The following is a 23,702-nucleotide window of genomic DNA, read 5'->3' on the forward strand; positions in this document are numbered from 1 at the left end:
TTACAAATAATTATTACATTTATTCAATGTACAAAGTTCCAGGAGTGTCTTATTACTTAAAAACCTCTTAGAGAGGTTACATTGTACATTTTCAATGATCAGCAAATAATCTTATTGTTCATGTAGCTACTTGTATATGCATTGTCCCAGTATATGGGGGCAGCCTTTAAGTATAAAGTGTTGACTAAACGTTTAAATGTTCAGACATGGATTCCCATCCGTACAATTTACAATGCTTATTATGTCAGTGCAGGGAAAACCCCCATATTGATCTTTAATGGTATATAAACATGGCCTACATTGAGAGTTTGTTTTTTGGGGACCATCACTTTCCCATTAGGCACAGCTACCTACCAGACGGTTCCTCAATGTGGTCTTGGATGACAGTCACGTGGTGGTACGGTGTCGCCTCTCCAAACTGGCCCAACGCAAAGAGGGTAAACTCTTTAACCAGGTAGGCACAAAATTTGTTTCATATTGATTCAGGATCGCTGGTCACTGGAGGTCTTCTCTTATATCCGGTCAACACAATTGGCCAGGTATTTGTGACGTGGTAAGTCAAAATCAGGCACTTATGGGCAATGAGTCAGTTTTGAGTTAGTGAAACATAGACCTTGCTCTTTCAATCACCGTTTTTATCCCCTTCGCTTTTAAGCAACTATTTAGTACTGTCAATCTCAACCAAACTCGGTGACAATAATCTTTGGGTAGGGGGACTTCAAATGAGGTCGTTGATGTTTTTGGTTTATAGGTAAACTGAAAAGTGCTGTCATATGAAAAGCCAGACTTCACTCTCAACCAATCTTGGTGACAATAGTCTTTGGGTAGGGAGACTTGAGATGACTTGAGACATTTGGGGTCAAAAGTCATCTAGGGGTCAAACAAGGTCATTGTTGACTTTGGTCAGGTCAACTAAAAGTGTACTTACTGTATATATACTGCCAGCATGCCAGAGCGATCGCGCAAGTTATTGCAGTATTTTTGTTTTTGAAATTGGATATTGCAAAGCGAAGTTATTGCATTTTAAAATTGGACTGTCCAAAAGTCATGCTAATTTTGCATCATTTCAGAACAAAATCTTGAACAAAGGGTCATTTTGTGAAATGACATACCTCAAAGTGTTTTATAAAACACTTTGCCTATGAAATTTCAGTTTGAAATTCTTACAGAACATTTTAAACACTAGAAGCATCAAAAATTGTAAAACAACATCTCAAAATCGCTGAAAATTTCCCTCATCTTTTGCAGCTGTTTCTCCATTCGTAGCTCAGCCCCATGCTGCCTGGTTTTGACGTACCACGTCACATTTGTGCAAAAGCTCTCTGCCAAATTAATTTTTTTTTGCTAACGTAGTAAAATTCCCTTAAAGGTGAAATATTTTTTTCCCCATCATAGCCATGCATTTTGTTTGGGTGCAGAGCCTTGTTAACAAGCCACGCATTGTGGCATAATGTGAACTTTTTAGTTGACACTTTATAGAATAGCTCACTTGATCTTTGAAGTTAGTGTGGATTATTAGTGAGTGATGAGTAACGTAATGAGGCACGAGTATTTTAAACCCGTGACTCAAAAGGTTAAAAATGAAAATATTAATATTCATCCTGCCTGTCAAATATACCTCTCTCATCTTTAGAGGTTCTTCACAACGTTGTACCATGGAGGAAAATGATTCATTAGTGATTGCAATTGCGTCTGTTTTTTTTCTGTAAAGCTTCTCGACATGCTTGCATTCTACACTGGTTTTGAGATCTCTGATTCCACTGGCACTGCCCTGACTGATCACCAGATGACAGACCTACACTATGATAACATGAGCTCCCTTCAGGTAACAAACATACCAATAGCTACACTATCTTGGGGTCCTACTCAACTGCATCAACAAGCGTCAACGGTCGTCAACAAGCATCAACACATTTTTTATATATGCTTTTGAACATTAAAAGTAGCTTTATATGGTAGAAAAAGCAATAAAGAACATCTTCTGCATATCAATTAAAGTTAAAATTATTTAAAAACTTGTTTTTTTTAACACGAAATGTACGACGAATTTGTCGCTTAGTGTTGGCCGCCATGTTGTTTGGATGGCGCTGTACACTTCGCGCATGCGTAGTATGGCTCTGTACACTTCATGCATGCGTAGTACGGCTAGCTTCACGTAAACAAAATGGCGGCCAACACAAATTTGACACAGTTGTCGTACGTTTCGCGTTGAAAAAAACAACTTTTGAAATAGTTTTTACTTTAATTTATATGCTGAAGGTGTTCTTTGTTGCCATTTCTACCATATAAAGCTGTTTTTGATTTCCAAAACTTCTACAAAATTTGTTGACGCTGGGTTGACGACCGTTGAAGTTTGTTGACGCCAGTTGACGCTTGTTGACAGTTGTTGACGCTTGTTGACAGTTGTTGACGCATTTTAGTAAGACCGCTATCTTGTGCTATTACGACATCTTTATCATCATTGGCAAAAATGTGACTTGGTCCCACAAAATGAGTCTCAAGGACGTAGTTTGAAGTACTTTGTTTTCCATATGCATTTTAAAGACCACAGGAAACTCTTCAGTTTGGGATAATTCTCGGTTTCACATCTTGGTGAATGTGGACATTATGTGGTTGAAAACAATATGTTGTACTGACTTCCATTTGTATAAGGGCATATGTGATGCGATCAAGCTAAATGAGTCGTTTGTCGACCCTGGTCAATTTTTTTTTTTTACAGATTTGAAAAGAGCACAATCTCAGCATTACTGCTGTGAAAACCGCATGCTGGTACCATCTTTAGTTTAAAAATTATGGGAAACGGAATGCCAAGAGATGTGATGAAGTGATGTGATGAAGTGGCCCTATTTTGGCCTGAATCTCCAAATGAAAATTCCCGACAAATGACTCATGTAGCTTGATCGCATCACATATAACTAAAATTAGCTGTGCAGACTACAGCATCATTTGGCTGTGTTGGGTCACAAGTTATACATGTCTCAAGAAGCTTTTAGCCGTCACACAATTTGTTTTAGAATAATACAAATAATAACCATTCGTTAAACCTTTTTCAAGAATATTAAATTGCACCTCCTGATTTGAATAAGGGAATAAATGTGTGCTTGGGAGGTATTAAACAATATGTTTCAGACTGGTTGGAGTCTGGAATGCTGATATTCACCTCGGTTAGTTATCAGCATTCCGGACTCCAACCAGCCTTAAACAAAGTGTTTAATACCAAGCAAGCACATATTTATTCCCATTCATAAATACCTTTTTGGTAAAAAAATCTAAACTTTTCGGCCCAAAACAAGTCAAAAATTAAAAATGTTCTACGATTTTGTTCAACAATTTTACTTTCTGTTTTTTGAAACACCCCTCTAGCTATATAATGCTTAGCTAACACATGCTTTGTCTTTTATTGTGCTGAAATATTTGCGGGTTTTGTGTTTCTACTGAACCAAGACTTGACTTTTGATGTCATTCCTTTTCTGTCAACAGAGGGCAGCATTCAAGTTGTTTGAGGACCTTCGGAGATTTGCCTTGTCCAACGTAGCCAGTGTGGACACCAGGAAGGCACTATCTAATCATTTTGAGAAGCTCAAGTAAGTGTCTGAGGTACTTGGTGGTTTTGGGACCTATGGGCTCCGTGTGCCAACGAAAGAGGGCGCCCTTTTACTAAGCAACGACATCCCATGGGCGGGACATTTAGCTGGTTGATGTGCACCATTCCTTGTGTGTGACCATTGATCTCCATTAGTCTAATGGAGATCAATGTGTGTGACGCACGTACAACAGGGGATTTGTACCATGTGCACGCAGTGAAGTGGTACGGCCGCGCGTCGTGACAAAATTGCAGTCAGGCAAGATGGCGTCGGTCGGTCATCCCCAACTACTTTCTTTGCCAGTGAGGGAGTACTTGTGAACGGATTAGATTAGAGTGAGGAATAAGGAGATGGGAAATTCTCCGCTGTTGCAGCCTGAAAAAAAAATCAGTCTATTCCTACATTTGATGAACAAATGCCAGCATCACTTGTGGGACGCCTCAATTTTTTTTGTTACATTGTGGCAGTTTTATTGCATAGAATGCGTTGGCCTCATGTTCTGGAGTCCAAATTTCATGTGACACTGGAAATGTGACAACCAGTTAAAACTGGCCATGTGACGGGCTCTCAACCAATAGGAATGGGTAAACTGTTTTGGGTATTTATGAATGACACTTGAATTACATATTACAATTGTTCACAGGTAACATGGACAGGAAAAAGGTCACACTTTAAACCCTAACTTTATAGAATGACTCATGTGGCAGTTGTTGGCAAAGCCCATGTTGGCCTTGACGGGGATGGTCTTAATTAAAGGCACGTAGGGACATTTGCAATCACCCGGAAATGTACCGAAAATCCTTGATAGATAGGTACCAAATACCCTGTGAAATTATTCCGCCTGAAATCATCATCAAGTCGACTCTCGTCGGACTGCAACAAAGGCATGCCACACATCACGGTCTCCCATGGCCGTCCTGATCTCAGCTGCGGAGGCTAGCCCAGTATCACGACGCAGCTGGTCCACGTATGTTAGCGTCTGCCCACCTCGGGAGGCTAATCCATGAGTGGGTTCCCATAAGATGAGTAGGCTTGCAGCTATCTCTGGATGCCGAACGCAGTGACCAGCCAATCGCAGACGCCTAAGTCTGATAGTTGTAGAGATCCTTGGCAGATTGCCATAGAGCACCTCATTCCTGACTTTGTCTCTCCAACTCACGTCTAGAGCCATCCTCAGCATGCTGAAATGGAGTCATTCGGAGGAGAACAATCATTGAAGGTGGTTTAAGAAAATGTGTCAACGGGCACAGTTTTTTTTTATGTGCATTAGCAACGGAATTCAGGTATAATTCCAAAATTTTTTACATATACTTTCTGTGTTTTCTCAAAATGTATGGTATCCACTGAGCGGAAACTTCAGTAAGTTGTCTTGCAACCGTCCTAAGATTTTGAGCAATTTTGTTGCTTCAAACGAAATACAGAAAAAGAAAATGTTCCCATGTATCAAGTTGGTCCAGATTAGTTGATTTCCTCTCCGCTCTCATTCCAGTGCTAATCAGTTGCATCAGTTTGCTGCTCATTTGCACCTCCTTCCCCCACTCCCTGAGGACACCAATACCGTGCATGACAAGGAGTTCCTTCTGGAGCTGATGGTAAGCTATAGACATAAAGCTGAATATCATAGTACGCAAGTGCGTGTGACAGTGTACAAATATTGACTGCTTCGAGTGATGTAGTAAAACTAGCCTCCCGAGGTGATCCATGGACATTCTATTTCCCGAGGCGAAGCCGAGGGAAAATAGAATGCTCCATGGATCACCGAGGAGGCTAGTTTTACTTCACCACGAGATAAAGCATTCAATATTTGTTTTATAACTCTTCACCCACAGATTCTGCTTGATTATAATATTTTAAATTATTTAAATCTGAACACAGTTGAAATAAACTGCAATTTCAATACAAAATTGGTGGAAAATGTATTTCTCTCTTCCAAACTACCCCTTCGCGAAATGTTTGAACCCAACTCTGTGGCGCGCTCTCTTTGGAACAAAACGCGCTGCGTGCAACGCGCATACCAGCATGCATTTGCACACAAATGCCGCGCCGTGGAAATAGTACTTTGGTTGCTAATGGTATAGTACTTTGGTTGTTATGGGTATAGTACTTTTGGCCGTGCACAGAAAGATAGCAAAAATAGAAAGTATCATGTGACTCGCTCTCGGCCAATCAAGACACAGAATCTGAGGGTGAGGTGTTATAATGTACAAATATTGACTGCTTCGAGTGGTGTGCTAAAACTAGCCTCTCTCTGTGATTCATGGAGCGTTCTGGTTTCCCGAGGCATAGCCGAGGAAAATGGAACGCTCCATGGATCACTGAGGGAGGCTAGTTTTACTACACCGTGAGAAAAAGCAGTCAATATTTGTTTGGATTGTTTTTTCTTCTTCAGGTGTCAAGACATGAGCGTCGCCAATCTCAAATACAAGTCTTGAATGAGACTCCACTGTACCCAACAGAGGATGTCCTATGGGATGAGAATGTGGTCCCCACGGAGTATTTCTCGGGAGAAGGTACGTTGTCGACCCCTGCTCCTACCGATGTCTTGCTCTCCTAGAATTTTTGTTTTTGATATCTTAGTAATTAGTTGTTTGGTTTCATTCATAAAAATTGTATTGAAAAAGAGGAGAAATAAATAACACAGTTTTTTCCTAAGTGCCAACCTTACTTATTTCTGGTAATGAAACTTTGGATTCCTAAAAACACCAATAAAATTGAGCCTTGTAAACCAAAATAAAAATTTGGATAAGGAAACTCTAAGAAATGACTGGTGTCAACTGGGGCCAATTTCATAGAGCTGCTTAAGCACAAAATTTGCTTAAGCACAAAAAAAGCTTGCTTAATATAATCAGGATACCGGCCAAAACTCCATGCGATGTACATTGCTTGTGACTGGTATTTAGCTGTTGTTTACTTGGCATAATAATCGAGTGGAGTTTGGTCGGTTAACTGATTTTTACTAAGCAATGTGTTTTCGTGCTTAAGCAAATTTTGTGCTTAAGCAGCTCTATGAAATTGGGCACTGGTTTTGATTTCAACGATCTCATGTCACCAATTAGTTGCTTTATGAAAGGAAGTGTAATGTCTGTGACAGAACCAATTAACCATGATATCTAATTAATGATTCAGAGAAATGATCCCAAACTCCTAGTCTGTAATCTCCTTGACCATCACTAGATGATAGATGTACAAGATTTGAAAAAATACATTTTCGTGTTTATTCACTGAGCTCGTAAAAGCTCCGTCACGGAAATTACACGGAATTAGCCGTTTGCTTTCTGAATATCAAGGTACTGGCCTGTTTCCAAGCATTGTGGGGAAACTGATTTGATGAACGTATGAGATGTACTGGCTCATAAATATGCATGAGCTGTAATAAAATATGCATGTGTTTTAAAGGGAATATACATCATTTGCTTTTGCTGTAATTTTCAGAAATGGATGGAATTGGGGGGTTGGAAATATATAGCAAATATAGTTACATTGACTTTTTTGAGGTTTTGGGTTCGAAAATGCTATAAAAACCAAGAAAAACAATCATTTTCCTGTAGTCTGGTTCCTTGACTCCATATAAGAAGAAACAGAGCAGTTTACATACATTGGGGGATTGTAAGGTCAGGGAACCAGTCTAGCTGGCTTGTACCCGTTCATAGGTGTGTAATCGATTGCAAACAGTGCGATGGTCAATTGGGGCCAGTATTTGAAAAAAAAAGCCAGTATTTTCCAACGCTGGTCGGCCGACCAGCGTTGGAAATTGATACAAAAATACAACTTTTCTTGAAAATGACAGTATACCAGGTACCATGATTCTACAGGATGCTTTACACTGTCATTCACTAACAGTCCAGCAAGGTATTTCAAAATGATTTGGTAGTTTTATTTTTTGATGTTTGCAAATGTTGTATTTTCCCTTTAACTAACCTTACCTTTGTTTGTCTGCTCTTCAGGCTGTCTTGCCCTACCCAAGCTGAACCTACAGATGCTGACCCTGCATGACTACCTGCTTCGGAACTTTAATCTCTTCAGATTGGAATCCATGTGTGAGTCATTATTATTATTATATGACTAAATGTACCATTATTAAAGGAGACACGTTATCGTAATTTCTTCGAACGGTGGGAGACATTGGTCATATGTCTCCCTAATGTCACAGCCCCCTTTCAGAGGCAAAATGTTTCCGTCGCAATTAGGTTATATTTGTTGCTCGTGGTCTAATTAGTAAACATACCGAAATTCGTGGAAAAGGGACAAGGGAATATTGGGTAAGGGCACATTGAAGTTTGGAAAATTTTGTGCACAAGTCTATGGGGATGTCTCCCAAATGTCCAATCCAGGATAATGTTATATTATTATTATTATTGTAATAACATTTCTGATAATGTCAGGGGTTGTGGAAAAGACAGAACAGTCTATCTTGGATCGCTTCCCGGGTAAAATAAATAAAGTTTATAATAGTTAAATAATAACCTGTAAATAAGAATGAACGCTATTTAAAGTAACTAAAATTAAAATTTGAGAAATAAAAAAAATGAAGTAGGAATAAATTAAGGAATATTGCGACACATGCGAGTATAAAAACAATTAAAGAAATGAAATGAAAATAAAATGGTAAAATTAACATGATAAAACCCACTGACCTACAAAAACAAGGGAGTTAAATAGAAGTATGATCAAACAAATTACACGCAAGAACGAAGTACATGTATTATAACATTGGTGGTTTTTTTTACATGTGATAGCAGAAAGTTACCATTTTTAAACACTAAGTTTATATAACTGATTGTAATGATTTGGTACAAATGTAATGAATATACATATATGTTAGATGTCATTGTGCACACATGTTTGAAAGAGTAATATTCAGCATCCTAAGGATAATAAAGGAAAAGAGTGATTTTTGAAGTGTGGAAAGTTCAAAAATTCATGAGCATTTTCCTAGTAAAATTGAACATTTTGGGCTTCTATTCAGCAGCCAAGCAGAGTATGTAGCATCTTTTATAATTGCTCGGGATCATAAGTGAAGTCTGAAGGTGACGCAATTTATTGCTGTCTTTTGTTGAAATTCTTATGAACAAGAAACTAATGTTCTCTTATTTTTTTTACTGTTTTTTTTAGATGAAATTCGGCAGGATCTTGAAGATGTAATTTTGCGTATGAAGCCTTGGATTGCTGAGAATATGGAGACATACTTTGGTGGCTGGGCTCGTATGGCACAGGTGATACACAGGCTTCTTGTTTTTTTTCCCAGTTGTTTCCGTCCAGAACATGTCATTTTCGTGGCTTCTTTGCACCCTACCCATTTTGTGCCCTATTACAGTGGAATGCCGCTATACCGAACACCGCTATACCCATTATCGTCCTTGGGACCCAATTTTTTTTGTACAAAATGTACCAAACATTGTTGTTGAAAAAATGTCAACAGAAGAGCGACAAGTGGCTAGTATTTCCCCAAGGAATAGAAGGGGAAAGCCACCCATTGCTGTAGGTAGCATGCTCAAAAACTGTAATTACTGTACATGATTCAATAGTCGGCACGTGTTTAAAATCGTCTTTCAGTAACTACCATGGCGTGCAGGGTGAGGTTCCAAAGGGGCTAATATTGAAAAGTGAGTACCAGAGCACCGGCAGCTTAAAATCGCTATACCGAACGATCACTATTACGAACAATTTCTGTGGATCCCAGGATGTTCGTTATGGCGGCATTCCACTGTAATTAGATTTAGTCGGCACTTGCTCAAAGTCGTATTTCAACAGGGCGTGCAGGGTGAAGTTCTGGAGGGGGATATTTATTGAAAAGTGAGTACCGGAGCATCAGCAGCTTAAAATCGCTATATCGAACGATCGCTGTTACGAACAGGTTCTGTGGATCCTGCGATATTTGTTATAGCGTTGTTTCACTGTATTGCAAAATGCTGATTATAACTCTGTGGATTACGTGTTTTGTTTTGTTTTGTTGTCGCAGCCAATCACAGCCTTATCTGTTGTGGAGGTAGCTAAGCCAAATATCGGAGAGACCCACCCGGCCAGCGTACGGGCTGATGTGACGGTCACCCTCAACCTACGCCAACAGATCAAGGCTGAATGGGAATGTAAGTACGGCAGTCAGATAGTACCTGAAGACATAGTGCAGTCAAAAGAAATATAGCAATTGATGGAAAATTTGTACTAATACATGGATTTGGCTTTTTATTCGTCAGGTTGCCGTTTGTAAGATGCATCTGCAAGTGCTTGTAGTTGCTCAAGTAAATATTGTAGTTAGTCCCCTCAATCCACTCTCAAATCGTCCTGGCTCAAGTCAATTTACAAGCTATTCAAATAAACTGTGATAAAGACATTCCTTTGTCGTTGTTTATGCCCTGCTAAAGGTGGAGTAGATCATTTGCAGCTATCCAAAAAGTAACTGACAAAATTATTGTTGAAAAGCCTACTTGGTTTAAAGATAGTAATGGCACTAAACTCCCTGTGAAATTAGTCTTTTTGGCTTGCTGTCATTTTGATGAAAACAATACAAGAAGGCAATTTCTAAAGATGCGTCAAGTGACTTTCCGTTAGTAGTTGGCTTATAATTTGGCCAATCCGTAAGTGGGCGCGTGCAAGCGTTGACACAACACATACGCGCCAGTGCCCGGTTGATGATGTTCGTCGGTTCAGTGCGTGACATCGCGTAGCTGCAATCCTCTGAATGAGAACGTGTCCCAGACGATGATTTCGTGCGCAATTCAAAACATGACTCGGCAACTTCTCAATTAAAATTGAGATCCTAGAATATTGTTCTCTCAGAATATACAGCATTCACTTAGCTAAAACTTCATCGGGTAGTTGTTAAGCATCTGTATTTAGATTTTTAACCCTTTTGTTGCTTCAAACAAAAATTTTTAAAATGCACAAAATGACAGATAATATATCTATGTTTAAATCTGACCAGACTCTGCTTTGAAGTTTGCAGTCTGTTTCCATTAAAGTTGCATTACCTGTGCTATTTAGATTGTCATTCCAAATAATAAGATTCCTTTTCTAAATTGCTATTTTCTAGCAATACCAAAGCTATTCACATTTGAATGAGACATCGACCGAAAAAAATTGTCCTATGTGTAGTTGTTGAATGATTACTTTACAATTTCGAATTATTTGCTGCCAGACAATAATTCCGTTATCGCACGCTGGGTAGGCTGGTTCCACCCCACAATGAGTGTTGATAATGTAATTTACAGACCGGGAGCCAGTCCAAATCTGGACGTTGCAGACGTCCAAAAAAGGAAAAAAGGTTAAGTTCATAATTAAAAAAAAAGAGTAAAACTGCTGCAAACTGCTTACTGACTGGATGGACCTGAAATATATAAATCTTAAAATTAATGTGGCCTGACGTTGCGAACTTAGCAAGTTCTTTGTTCTCTCATCCACCCTCCCCTGCATCTTTCCACACCTTTCACACCTAATCCTCCTTTTGTGTTTCTTCTTTCAGCCCTGCATGTTTGTGTGCACCCCCATGTTAATGTATGTACCTCTGTCATTTCTGTTTTAGCCTCTGAAGAAGAACTTGCTAAGTTCGCAACGTCAGGCCACATTAATTTTAAGATTTAAAAGTTCATAATTAGTCATACATAAAAAAATTGAATTTGTTGTAGAGCATGCGGTATGCAACTTTAACTTAGATTGTTCTTAACTGTTTTCAAATAGCTCTCCGCAAGCATGACGTTGCATTCCTCATCAGTGTCAGACCCACCAAAAAGATAGGCACGAGGTTCAATCTTAAAGAGGAGCACTTCATTGAGGCGGTGGGCCTGCTTCATGTCAGAGGCTGTGAGGTGGAAGGAATGCTGAATGAAGAAGGCAGGGTCATTGAAGATGGTAAGAACATAGGGCAATACTCTTTTACGACCCTGGAGGTGGCCTAAAGTTTAATATTGTCAGCAAACTTTGCAAGAAGCTTGCTAATGGAGCTTTTGACAAGCATTCATAAATACCTAAGACAGTTTACCCATTCCTATTTGTCGAGAGCCTATCACGTGGCCTGTTTTAAACGGATGATAAAGACATGGCTAGCTGGTCTTAAACACTTTTCCAGTGTCACATGAAATTTGGACTCCTGTGAAATCCAGTGCCTTTTACAGTTTTGGATGACCATTCACAATCCTCACGTAGGCATGTGCAGTACTACCAGTGAGTCATTATTTCATGGTCCTAAATTCACACTACACGCCACATCACACAGTACGCGTGACGTACGCATCAATTTCCATATAAGGAGTTGTTTTCCCAGAGGGCCTTACCATTGTATAGTCAGAGGGGTATTTTGTTGATCGAAATTGTTGAAAATTTATAATTTTTGACTTGTTTTGACTTTTGGACGAAAAGTTTTGATTTTTTTTCACCGAAAAGGTATTGATGAATGGAAATAAATATGTGCTTGGTCGGTATTAAACACTCTGTTTAAGACTGGCGATTAATAATAATACACATGATAACACACAGGTATTGCCACTCATGTGATTTGTATTTTATGTCGCGCCAGTTTGGCTCAAAATTTGATGGCTTTATTCACTGATGGAAATATGTATTGTGTCCAACCGAATCTCACATTTAAGCAAAATAATTGTTTACATAAATTACAGTGCAGCATTAATCAGAGTCCTCCCCAAGTTGGATTTTTAAGGATTTATTATCCAGCCCCTCCACCCCCCCAAAAAAATAATCCACCTTTTTGAAAATTTCCATTTTGTCTTTGGCCAGGACCTGACCCCAAACCAGAATTGCCCGGTGCCCAGCGTACCTACCGTGTATGGTTAGATCCCAATCAGTACCAGCAGGATATGGCTGGTACTGCCGCAGGCGGTGAGGATGTGTACGAGTCATTCAACATCATCATGAGAAGAAAACCAAAGGAGAATAATTTCAAGGTTGGTCAGATAACCCCTCCCCCCCTTCCCCTGAATGCCACTCTCACTCCAACCCTCCCCCTCCCGAACCCCCCTCCCCCCGCGTAATTTATATTCCTAGGAGGGTTAGGGGCAATGTCATGAATAATTCATGTTTGTCCATGAGAACGGACAATGACATCAACAGCATTGTTGTTAGTTACTCAACTAGTTACAATACATTAAAGCATTTTAAAGAACGGTTGTCGTCGAGCTACCACACAGTAGCCTAGTGGATATCGAGATGAGCTATGTATACAAATATCCCTGGTTCGAATCCACGTCGTTGCTGCTCATTTTCATCAGCTATTTTTCTTCTCCAAATTTATCACTGAGATAATTTTAAATTAGGGGAAAATAGAACGAGAACCTAAGTCTTGCAATGATTCAAAGGAAAAACTGAATTATTCATGACATTGCCCCTAACCCTCCTAGGAAAAAAAATTACACCTTCCTCCCACTGCCCCATCGCCCCACCACCCCACCGCCCCACCACCCCACCGCCCCACCCCCCCCACCGCCCCACCCCCGTAGGTAAAGATATATTTGTTATATTGTGTCCGTTCTATTTGGTATTATAATAGTGCTATTTTCTCACTTTTATCAAATGGATATACAAGTATGTCCCCAAAAGTGTCATTCTAAATATTTGTGAAATAACAACAAAACCAGGAAGTAAATTTTTTTTTTTAAATTTGTGCAGAAACTCCTGATCCTTGGCCTCAACCGGTATGAATATTATTTAATTTCCCTCACGCCTCACTGCACAATGGTCAATTGATCACAACTGCATTTTTGGACACTGTGACCAAGTTCCTTGCCTTAATTTGCCTGTGTTATGCAAGCTGGGTCAAATCCTGCATGTTGTGAAAAAGGCTGGGGTTGGGATTGGAGTCATTTGCATGGCTATCAGTCATCATGGCCAGACCTCAGTTTAATGCTCAAGGGCAAATGATTCCAATCCCAAACCGCTGCCCTTTTTCTCAACATGCAGGATTTTACACAGCTTACATAAAGCACTGAAAACGACTAAGGCAAGGAACTTGGTCTCGGTGTCCAAAAATGTTGTGATCAGTTGACCATTGTGCCATGAGGCGTTATGGAAATTAATTGAAACTCATAGGGGTTGAGGCCAAGGATTAGGAGCATCAGCACAATTAAACATTTTCAAAATTTACTTAATGGGTTTGTTGTTATTTTACAAATATTTAGGCAGACACCTTTTTTGGGACATAGCGTTTTGGAATTGAACTCATCATATTATAGTAGCTTTTTTCTTAAACCTCATGTGACCAACAGGCAGTACTTGAAACCATTCGCAACCTGATGAACACAGACTGCGTAGTCCCTGATTGGCTTCACGACATCATCCTGGGCTACGGTGACCCCGGAGCGGCCCATTACTCCAAGATGGAGAACCAGATCGCTACGCTGAACTGGAACGACACCTTCCTCAGCTTGGACCACCTCAGGGCGAGCTTCCCTGGCTATGAGATCAAAGTCACCACAGAGGAACCTGTCAAGCAAATACCACCTTTTAGGTACTGGTCCTGAAATAGAATTCAAAATTTCGATTCAGTGTCGTCGTTTTCCAGACTTCGTCGGTGGCTAAGGCATCGACTCCAGCTCTGTAATCATTTTTGAGGCCTTTATTTCAAACAAATGGAAATACTCTAAACTTTAGCCAGAAATTAAACATCAACCTTTTTTTGAGCTGGATACCTAAAAGTATACCGGGACTGAAGTCATAATAACTAAAGCTGTGTTTGCTTTTGGGTGGTGTTTTTTTTTTGGGGGGGGTGTAAAACTTATGAAAACTTTTGTCAATTTTTACCAAATTCAATGAACACATACACTTCCAAAATTGTCAAGTGTCGACTGTAGGCAGGGTTCGAAATTAGCAGTAGCCCGCTAGCCAAATGCTAGTCAAAACAGCGGCGGCTAGTCAAACTATTCTTTAACTAGCAAAGATGAACGTACAGGAAGAAATAAATCATTACATTCAGAAAGGAAACCCTATCAATTTGTGTCTAAATTTATCAACTGTTTTAAAGGATTAAATTATTGGATCTGTTAGTCCAAAAACACTGTCAAAATTGCCTCAGAATTGAGCCTGAAAATACGCCATTTTGTATTTTAAATAAGAAAAAAAAATGCGGGCTAGTGAAAATGCCCGCGGGCTAGTTAAGAGTCCGTTTCAGTAGCCCGGCTGGCTAGTGAACAAAAAAGTTAAGGTCGAACCCTGCTGTCGGTGTTACTCTCTGCAGCGGTACATTTTACAGGGACAATTGGGTCGCAGAGGAGTTACATTGTTTTACTTAGTGAATGACTTTCCACGGTTCAAAGTTAATCTTAGATGAAATTTTAATTATCACTCACCTTAACTTACAAAAAATCCATACGTTCAGTGCGAATGCTGTAATAGACCCCCTAAATCTCAAAAGGAAACCTTCGGTGTTGGCTGCCAACAATCTTTTAGCTAACACGCTGAATCTGAAGGTTTAATTTCTTTATTTCATTGCTTTAACCCATTAGCCCTTATACCACCCCATACCGCCCCGTCTGTTACTCCTCATACCGCCTCAAAGCGCCCCAGCATTCTAGCGTTCTATTGAGGAGTAAATACAATGTAATACAATTTAATACAGGTGATGAATGGATAATTCCACTATTAAGCCGTCTACTTTACTATGTTAACCTCAAACCTGTGAAACTCCTACAGTTAGTTGGATCATGAAATATTAACCATAGTATGGCTGCGTTGCCTTGATGTCTGGTTAATAACCAGTTACAATTCTCGCTCCTCAATGCAGGATTACCTTTCCAGTCACTTCTGGTGGAGGAAAGAAGCGCAAACAAGCAGACAGCGATGGCACAGAGAAAAGGGAGTTGTTAGTTGAGCCTCATGTTATTCCTAACAGAGGCCCCTACCCTTACAACCAACCCAAAAGGTAGGTATTAAATACATACAGCATTGATATTCAGTCTAGAATTGTATCTATTGCTGCCCATGATATGTTAAAATAGAAACACTTGAAGTTTTGGTCCAAACATCTGGCCAGTTTATGGTAAATCTGTGCAACTTTGGCGATTAACGAGCAAGACAGCTACCTCTGCACCTCCAGATTTTGACAATTCACTGGGCATCAATTATCATGCCGTCAGCAACCAACGACGTAATAGATGAAACCATGGCACACCACCGTTGCCGACATTACAGACCCAAACTGCTGATGAATAAGACTTTTCCCGTAACCACTGGGGAACTGAACAAAATTTGTCACACTAGTCCTTTACAAGTGCACAAATTTCAGTTTTCTGTACCTCTGTCTGCTCTTGAATTGATGGATGGAGAGTGTTCAAAGCTGACGAAAAAAACCTTTCCCATGGATGCCGCAATGTTGATTAATGCAGAAGGGTCAGCTGAGAAGTTTTGACTGGTCAACAGCTTGGGACACTCTTCTGTCCAAGATTGTGTCACAGTTTCAAAAAGTTAACTATGATTACCCAGCACACAGGTCGCATAAAATTTGCATGCAAAGATCAAATCAGACGATTGCGGCCTCCATTGAAGAGTTGATACTCGGACTACTGGCCACTTACATGGAGCGCACAAATAGGGCTCAACCTTGATAGAAGGTTCGCTTCACAAGCCAAAAATTGGTGTGTATTTGCATAGCACAGCTAGGTTTATTTTGAGGTGAACGTTGGCTAGTTGTTTCATGGGACTGACATTCCTTGTTTTTTTCTTGTTTTTGTTTTCAGGAATGCCATTCAGTTCACACCGACACAGATTGAAGCCATTAAAGCGGGCATGCAACCAGGTCTGACCATGGTAGGTAAAAATACTGGAGTGTATCGGGGCCTAATTTCATGGCGCTGCTTAACAGTCCAAGTGATAGCATGAACGGATTGGTCTAAACTAGGATTTTACTGCCTTGAGGATGTGCGTCAAAGTGTTCTGTGTCCTAAAAATGTTGACATGAATGCAGACTGCACACATGTTCTAAGAAGTGTCTTGCTCTGCTGAAGATATTTTTGCGTTGTGCTTTGAACTTCTGATGGAGATATTTTTCCGATGGAGAAACTTTTCTCACGTCGTTTATTTCCTTTTTACTAAACGAGACTTTGAGAACCAGCAATGCAACTGTTCCCAGAGATCAATGCATAGTTTAGAAGTCAAACTATGATTACAATTTTTTCTTGCTCCAATTTGCTGATTGGCCGTGCTTTGTTTTTTTTTCTTTAGTGTGACTTCTTGTTGTCTTCAAACTCTTTTGCATCTTATTTTTCTTTCCGAAGGTTGTTGGTCCTCCTGGAACAGGCAAGACTGACGTGGCCGTCCAGATTATCTCCAATATCTACCACAACTTCCCCTCCCAGAGGACGCTCATTGTTACACACTCCAACCAGGTACAGACATCTACATTGAGATTTCACCAGGACTCTCTTGCCTACAGACTTTTAAGTTTGATGCTCATTATTCAATGCTTACAGGGCTAGCATAGGAATTCTGTACCTAAGCTGTTAGCATATAATCCGCAGTTTCAGAAAGTATTCTTACATGCAAGCCAAAGTTTCTTAACCCTAACAATCCCCATCCAGTCAAACTCCAACACCAGGGTCTGTTGGAATATGTCGGAGTGAGTACTGCACTAGTCAACTGATTATGCTTTACATGGGGTCAGGCACACCACCACAATCAGAGTCCAATAATGGTGTTGGAATTTGCAAGAGTGAGGAAGGTTCCTAGTAAATCACTCAAGGGGGTTAGGGTTATTGCTGTACATTGGTGGCACAGAAATGGTATGGCTTTGAAATCTTGTGAAATATTGTCGCTGTTTAAAGGTAGAGTACATCATTTGCTGCTATCTAAAACTTAACTGACAGAATTACTGTTAGAAAACTTACTTGGTTTAAAGATAGTAATGACACTAAACTCCCTTTGAAATGATTCATTCTGGCATGCTGTCATTTTGAAGAAAACAATAAAAGAAGGTCATTTCCAAAGATGCGTCTAAAGATGCATTTTTGGAAATTTCCATTAGTAGTTCGCACACACGCGTGGTTGCTAAAATTTATTGGTTCAGTGTGTGACATCGCGCTGCTGCAGTAGGCTGAATAAGAATGTGTCCTGGATGCTGATTTTGGGCGCAATTCAAAACACGACTTGGCAACTTTTCAATTGAAATCGAGATCCTAGAATATTGTTTTCTCAGAATATACAGCATTCACTGAGCTAAAAGTTCATCAGGTTAGGTATAAGGCATCCGTTTTTTAGATTTTGAGCACTTCTGTTGCTTCAATGAACATAATGCACAAATTACAAATGATGTGCTGTACCTTTAAAGAGTGTTGCTATTAAAGACATTTGTATTTTCAACAGGATTTTTCCTAGCATTTGGGAACTTGGTGTTTTCGGGTTGAACCAATGGAACACAATCTGTTCCCAGTGAAGAACAGCCGGTGTCATTTATGGAACACTTGAGACTCTGCCTAAATTGTTTTGACGTTTTGGTTTGTTGCCATCCGTTCCCCTGTCCGCAGTATGTTATGTCTTCCTCTAGTATGTCCCTTAGGCCAAAAAAAAAAAGACTCCGGTTTCTGGTATGCGCGCGCGTCGCCGTAGCCATGCGCGTCGGCAAAATGAAAAAGTTTTTTTTTAAATGAAAGATGATGTCCCAAAACCGCCAAACTCACTGGTTTGACTGGAATACTGCTGCTGCACAATTTTAACGTGTTTTTAGATTGGGTTATGGTCGAGAATAAGCTTTATGTGGCCTCTCTGGACTCCCATATATTTGCACTAAGTTTAGTCGGGCACCATTTGCAGTCATCAGCACACATTTGAAGCAAAAAAGTCAGGAAAAAAAAAAAAAAAGCCGCGTCGCCGCATCACTTTTTGGGCAAGCTCCATACCAGAAACCGGAGACTTTTTTTTTTGGCCTTATGGATGAGATTTCCCGTAGGCCACTTGGCTGATTTTTGGTTGCATTTTTGTTTTTCTTCCCCAGGCCTTGAATCAGTTATTTGAGAAGATCATAGCGTTGGACATCGATGAGCGGCACTTGCTGCGTCTTGGTCACGGAGAGGAAGCCCTGGAGACAGAGAAGGACTTCAGCAGGTAAGCATCAGTGATGCAGCATTGTAGTCAAGTCACTTGAGTCAAGTCTGAGTGTGGGTAACGAGTCATGGCATGTAGTCTGAGTCATGGTTGACGAGTCCGAGTCCTTTGACAATTTGACTCGAGTTGAGTCCAACTCTCCAAAATTGCGACTTGAGACGGACTTGAGTCAAAGTCCTGGACTCGAGTCCTACGACACTGCTACGAGACATTTTGTTAACCGTAAACCTCCCAGAACATTCCAAATCCTGTGGGAAGTTTTGGAGGATAATTAAGGAATGAGGACGATAGCACCCAGTCATCATTAACTTAGGCCAAGTAAAAAAAAATAAGCCAGTTTTCTCATCCCCGCCCGCTTCCTTTTTCCCGCCCGCCTCCTTTTAAAATGTTTTATTCATACATCTGCAAATATTTTGTAAATATAGTGTCAATATATTCTCTTTTTATTTGTTTGCAAGAAAATTGTAGCTAGATGTAGAAAGGGTTATGGCTCCTTTGGACCCAATTTTGTATCAGCAAAAGAGTTGAGAAAATCGAAGAATCCATCCGCCATCTTGGAAAATCTGCCAACTGAAAGGGGAAAAAAATGCTCACCTTCATTTTTTTCAAAAAGCCTGGAGGAGAAACTGTTACATTTTTTTACTCGGCCTTACATGAGTTCCAGCATGGCAAAAAATCCAAACAAACAAACTATAACAATCCTTCAATGGAACATTGTAGGTACAGAAAATACGATCAAATTCAAAGGAGCAATGTTTTCCAGACTTCTTACCAAGATCATGCATCTACATGCATTTCCACATTTATTAGACTGGATTTATCAAGCAATTGTCACACTTGACTTAATCTTATCTTTGCAGATATGGCCGTGTCAACTATGTATTGGCACTTCGTCTGGAGTTACTCAAAGAGGTGGAGAGACTGCAAGCAAGTCTAGGTGTTACTGGCGATGTTTCCTATACATGCGAGACAGCAGGCCACTTCTTTTTGTATCAGGTACAAGAATCTGTCTTTCTCTGTGTCCAAGCTGCCCACTGAAACACTTTATTTTGCTACTCATTTAAACTTGCCTTCCCTGTCCAATTTTCAAGTTTCATCCTGAAAAATAGATTCCTTTTCCAAATTGCTACTTTTCTAGCAATACAAAAGTTATTCACTTTTGAATGAGACATCGACCAAAAATATCGGCCCATGTTGAATTTATTTATTTTTTATTGAATTATTACTTTACAGTTTCAAATAGTTGGTTTCCAGACAATAATTCCATTCTCGTAGGGTAGACTGGTTGCCGCCCCACAGTCAGTATTGATAACATATGGACCGTGAGCCAGTCTGCTTGCAAAGTGATCTGTTTGTGCCCAAAACAAGTATTATTTTTTGCTCAAAGGGTTTCAGACGTCCAAAAAATGGGGGGGGGGGGAAATCAGATTTTTTGGTTGTAATAGAACATACAATTTGTTAACAGAAAAAATATAGGATTTATTGAAGAGCATGGGAACGGAACATTAATTCATTTAACAGATCTCTGATCAGTTTGTTTGGTTTGTGATCTTAGAAGGTTTTAGCTAAAAACCAATGTGAGACCAGTGCGAGGCCCAATTGCTGAGAAGTTTTTGGAGCCAATAGTAGAAATTAAAATATTTGGAGACTTTTTTTATGAAAAAAACTTGGTGACTGGCTGACTGAAGTAATGATCATCTGTGCTCCATCTTTATCGGGATTTCTTTCTGATTTTGACCTCAAGCGGTCATGAAAGAGGCTGGAATTTGAAAATATTATGTCAAGCAGCTCACAATGCTTCTTTCATTTTGGATGGATTTCTTTGATATCATGTGCATTTTATGGCCGCGACTGTGGCATCTTCAATGTAAATGTTAGGGAATTTGCCGGGAAGTCTGTTCACGTTTGCAGATAGGTGTAGATTTGGAAAATTTTGAAAATGTCAGTTTCTTGTTTTGATCGGTTCGTCCCCAGGTGGTTGCAAGATGGGAGAAGTTCTTGAGTAAAGTGAAGCCATCCTCAGGAAGCAGAGCAGGGAGTGCTCCAGCTATTCAAGAACACTTCCCCTTCAACAAGTACTTTGAGAATGCTCCTCAGGTATGTCCTGTGAATACAGATAACAGCAAATTGTTTCTTCTTATTGGAGGGACTAATGGGTTCAAGTTTGGAAAGCAGTAAGAATTTAGCTAGCGATATAGCCCAGGCCACATTCTAAAGACCGCTTCAAACGTCGAACTTCTGCTGCGTCTAATTTAATTCATTGTAGTCGACAAAATAGCGGCAGAAGTTCGGCAGTTGCTTCAAATGTCATATTTCTGTTGAACGTAATTCGGTCGTTCAAGCCATACGGTACTGCGACAAATTCTTACTATGAGGAGGCGCTCTCTCCTTCCACAGTCAATTTTATTGTGATTTTAACTAGGAGAGTTTTCATTAATCCTGCTGCTCCTCCTTTCTCGACAAAATGTCACAACATCCCTACCAGGTCGGCGTTTAGTCAAGAATACCGGTCGGCTTGATATGATGCTCAAAACAGATTTGGAGGAGAGATTAAAAAGACCTGTCAAGTTTCCAAGGCAACCTTTGAAACATGTCCATGGGCACCACCATTTTGTTTTAACGCCGAAACGTAAACAGTCGGCTGGTGCATGTACATTTTAAAATTGTACCAATGCGATTCTGATTTGGGACGTGCCAATTGAATTAGACAGGGCAGAAATTCGCCGTGTGAAACCGTGCTGCTCTTCTGCTACTCAGAGCGGCTGCCACTCGGCACTTTCGGCAGAAAGCCGGCTGTTGCTTCAAACTTTGACTTTCTGTCATGCCTAATTCAAATTTTGGGCCATTAGTTGAATAAGACACAGCAGAAGATTGACGTTTTGAGCGAGCCTTAGAGAGGCCCCGTTTTGAGGAACGCCAACAAATTTGTTGATTGAGCCAGTAAATGTACATGGGTTACCTATGCAATTTTCTGTGACGTTCATGTGAGTTTCCATGATGCAATGCAGGTCCTGGGCATAGACTTGCGAAAAATCATAGCATTAACCTACTCACTGATTGGAGTTCCTCACAAATGGTTTGTATGGAACACATTTAGAGATTTTTTTTGTCAATTGTTTCTGGTAAATTTCTGGGAAACTCATGACCATGTTACGTGTATTTGATTTTGGAAAGTCAGAAATTAGAGAATTTGTCCAACATGAAACCATTGAATGCTTTGCCTTAAACTTGGATTGATTTTTGCTCCAATAGCCTGTCTTCAAGGGACGGACATTTGAAGAGGATATGGATATAGCTGAGGTAAGACAAGTTGTTTCAAGTTTAACAAATTGTTTTAGCAGCCCCTGAAAAGGGCCACAAAGGTTCCCCTTGCTGTACTCCACTGTCTTTGTGGATGTTGCCTTGTGAATTTTTAAAGATGAAAATTAATATCTCATGATCATTACAAGTTCAGAACAGAACTGAAGGGAGGAACTTGGCTCTACAATAGAGGAAAAACAGAAGATGATAAAGATGCAAAAGGAATTGGCTTCCTGATCAATAGCAAATTCAAAGACTATGTGAAAGAAGTGAAAAACTACTCCAACAGAATAGCAACCCTAAAAGTACAGTTGACAGTTGACAAAATAAAATGTGTATCATCCAAATATATGCACCAACCAGTGGCCACGACGACTTGGAAGTTGAGGAGTTTTATGAGGATATCAATAAAGTCATCCAGGATAATCCGTGCACCTACACAGTTCTTATGGGAGATTTCAATGCAAAAATTGGACAAAGGGAAGAAGGGGAAGAAGATATCATTGGAAACTTCTGCTTTAGAGAAAGGAACAAGAGGGGAGAGAGGATGGTCGAGTTTGTGTTAGAACACAAACTAAAAGTTGGAAATACATTCTTTAAAAAGCACAAAAGCCGCTACTGGACATGGGAGAGTCCCAATGGACAATACCAGAATCAGATAGCCTACATCCTCTGCAGTAGCCGTGGGATAATCAAGAACTGTGAAGTAATAACAGCTGTAGACATAGCCAGTGACCACAGAATGGTAAGAGCTTCCATAAGTATCAACCAAAAGCTTGCCAGGCTTAAATTCATCCAGAACAAGAAGAAGAAAGGAATTAATATAATGAAGTTGAAGGAAAGGAAAGAGGAGTTCCAACTGAAGATCCATAACCGATTTGCATCCTTGGAAATGGAGGAGATGGATATCGATGAACGGTGCCAGACCATTACTACAGTAATGCTGGAAGAGGCTAGAGAGATAGCCCAACAGGGAAAGTTGATGTACCAAGATCTGAGGAGGATCAAGAAATTGAGGAATTAGATCGAAGGAGGAAGGAGATCAGACTGAAAGAAAATAAGACAGCACCAGAAAAAGTAGAATATGCAGAAATAGTAAAAACAGTGAAAAAGAAACGCCGTCAAAGGAAAAGAAGAACGACTACCAAACTCATCTTAGAGACATTGGAAAGTGGACGGGGACCAAAATCAGTGCACAAAAGAGAAGGCAAGAAATCTAGAATGAATAAACTAAAGAAAAAGGATGGAACCATTACCTGTGAGAGATCTGAACTACTTGATATATGTGCAGACTTCTATCAGGACCTGTATAGCTCAACGAGACAACAACATCAAGTAGCTCCAAACAACTCAATAAGGAACACAGATATTCTATCGATTCTACAAAGAGAAGTAGAAGAGGCACTTAATTCAATGAAAGACAACAAAGCACCGGGTATTGATGAAATCACAAGCGACATCATTAAACAAGGAGGAGATGAGATTTTACAACAGTTAACCCAACTATTCAACCAGATATTTGAAACCCAGAAAATACCAACATCATGGAAAGAAGCAAAGATGATTCTTCTGTTCAAGAAAGGAGATAAAGCAGATGTAAAAAACTATCGTCCAATCAGCTTTCTGTCTCATCTATATAAGCTCTTCACAAAAATAATCCAGAACAGAATCAAAGATGCGCTCGACGACAACCAACCAAGAGAACAAGCTGGTTTCAGAGCTGGCTTCTCAACAACAGACCACCTACATGCAATCAATCAACTGATTGAAAAGGCTTGTGAA

General features: G+C 40.0%; 1 protein-coding gene across 1 annotated transcript in view; it reads left to right on the plus strand.

Moving 5' to 3' along the window:
* The window catches only part of LOC119742180 (RNA helicase aquarius-like), a 58,089-nt gene that overhangs the window by 11,223 nt on the left and 23,164 nt on the right, over positions 1-23,702 (plus strand). Inside the window, exons 11-28 of the mRNA XM_038218220.1 lie at positions 341-454; positions 1,712-1,825; positions 3,481-3,584; positions 5,074-5,176; positions 5,974-6,094; positions 7,529-7,621; positions 8,697-8,797; positions 9,544-9,670; positions 11,259-11,429; positions 12,312-12,478; positions 13,796-14,037; positions 15,310-15,447; positions 16,262-16,331; positions 16,799-16,909; positions 18,511-18,620; positions 19,481-19,616; positions 20,595-20,717; positions 21,873-21,920. Of these exons, the coding sequence (XP_038074148.1) occupies positions 341-454; positions 1,712-1,825; positions 3,481-3,584; positions 5,074-5,176; positions 5,974-6,094; positions 7,529-7,621; positions 8,697-8,797; positions 9,544-9,670; positions 11,259-11,429; positions 12,312-12,478; positions 13,796-14,037; positions 15,310-15,447; positions 16,262-16,331; positions 16,799-16,909; positions 18,511-18,620; positions 19,481-19,616; positions 20,595-20,717; positions 21,873-21,920 (2,193 nt within the window). The remainder of the gene's footprint in view (positions 1-340; positions 455-1,711; positions 1,826-3,480; positions 3,585-5,073; positions 5,177-5,973; positions 6,095-7,528; positions 7,622-8,696; positions 8,798-9,543; positions 9,671-11,258; positions 11,430-12,311; positions 12,479-13,795; positions 14,038-15,309; positions 15,448-16,261; positions 16,332-16,798; positions 16,910-18,510; positions 18,621-19,480; positions 19,617-20,594; positions 20,718-21,872; positions 21,921-23,702) is intronic.

Source organism: Patiria miniata, unplaced genomic scaffold, assembly GCF_015706575.1.
Source record: "Patiria miniata isolate m_02_andy unplaced genomic scaffold, ASM1570657v1 HiC_scaffold_5, whole genome shotgun sequence".
In the NCBI taxonomy this organism is placed as follows: domain Eukaryota; kingdom Metazoa; phylum Echinodermata; class Asteroidea; order Valvatida; family Asterinidae; genus Patiria; species Patiria miniata.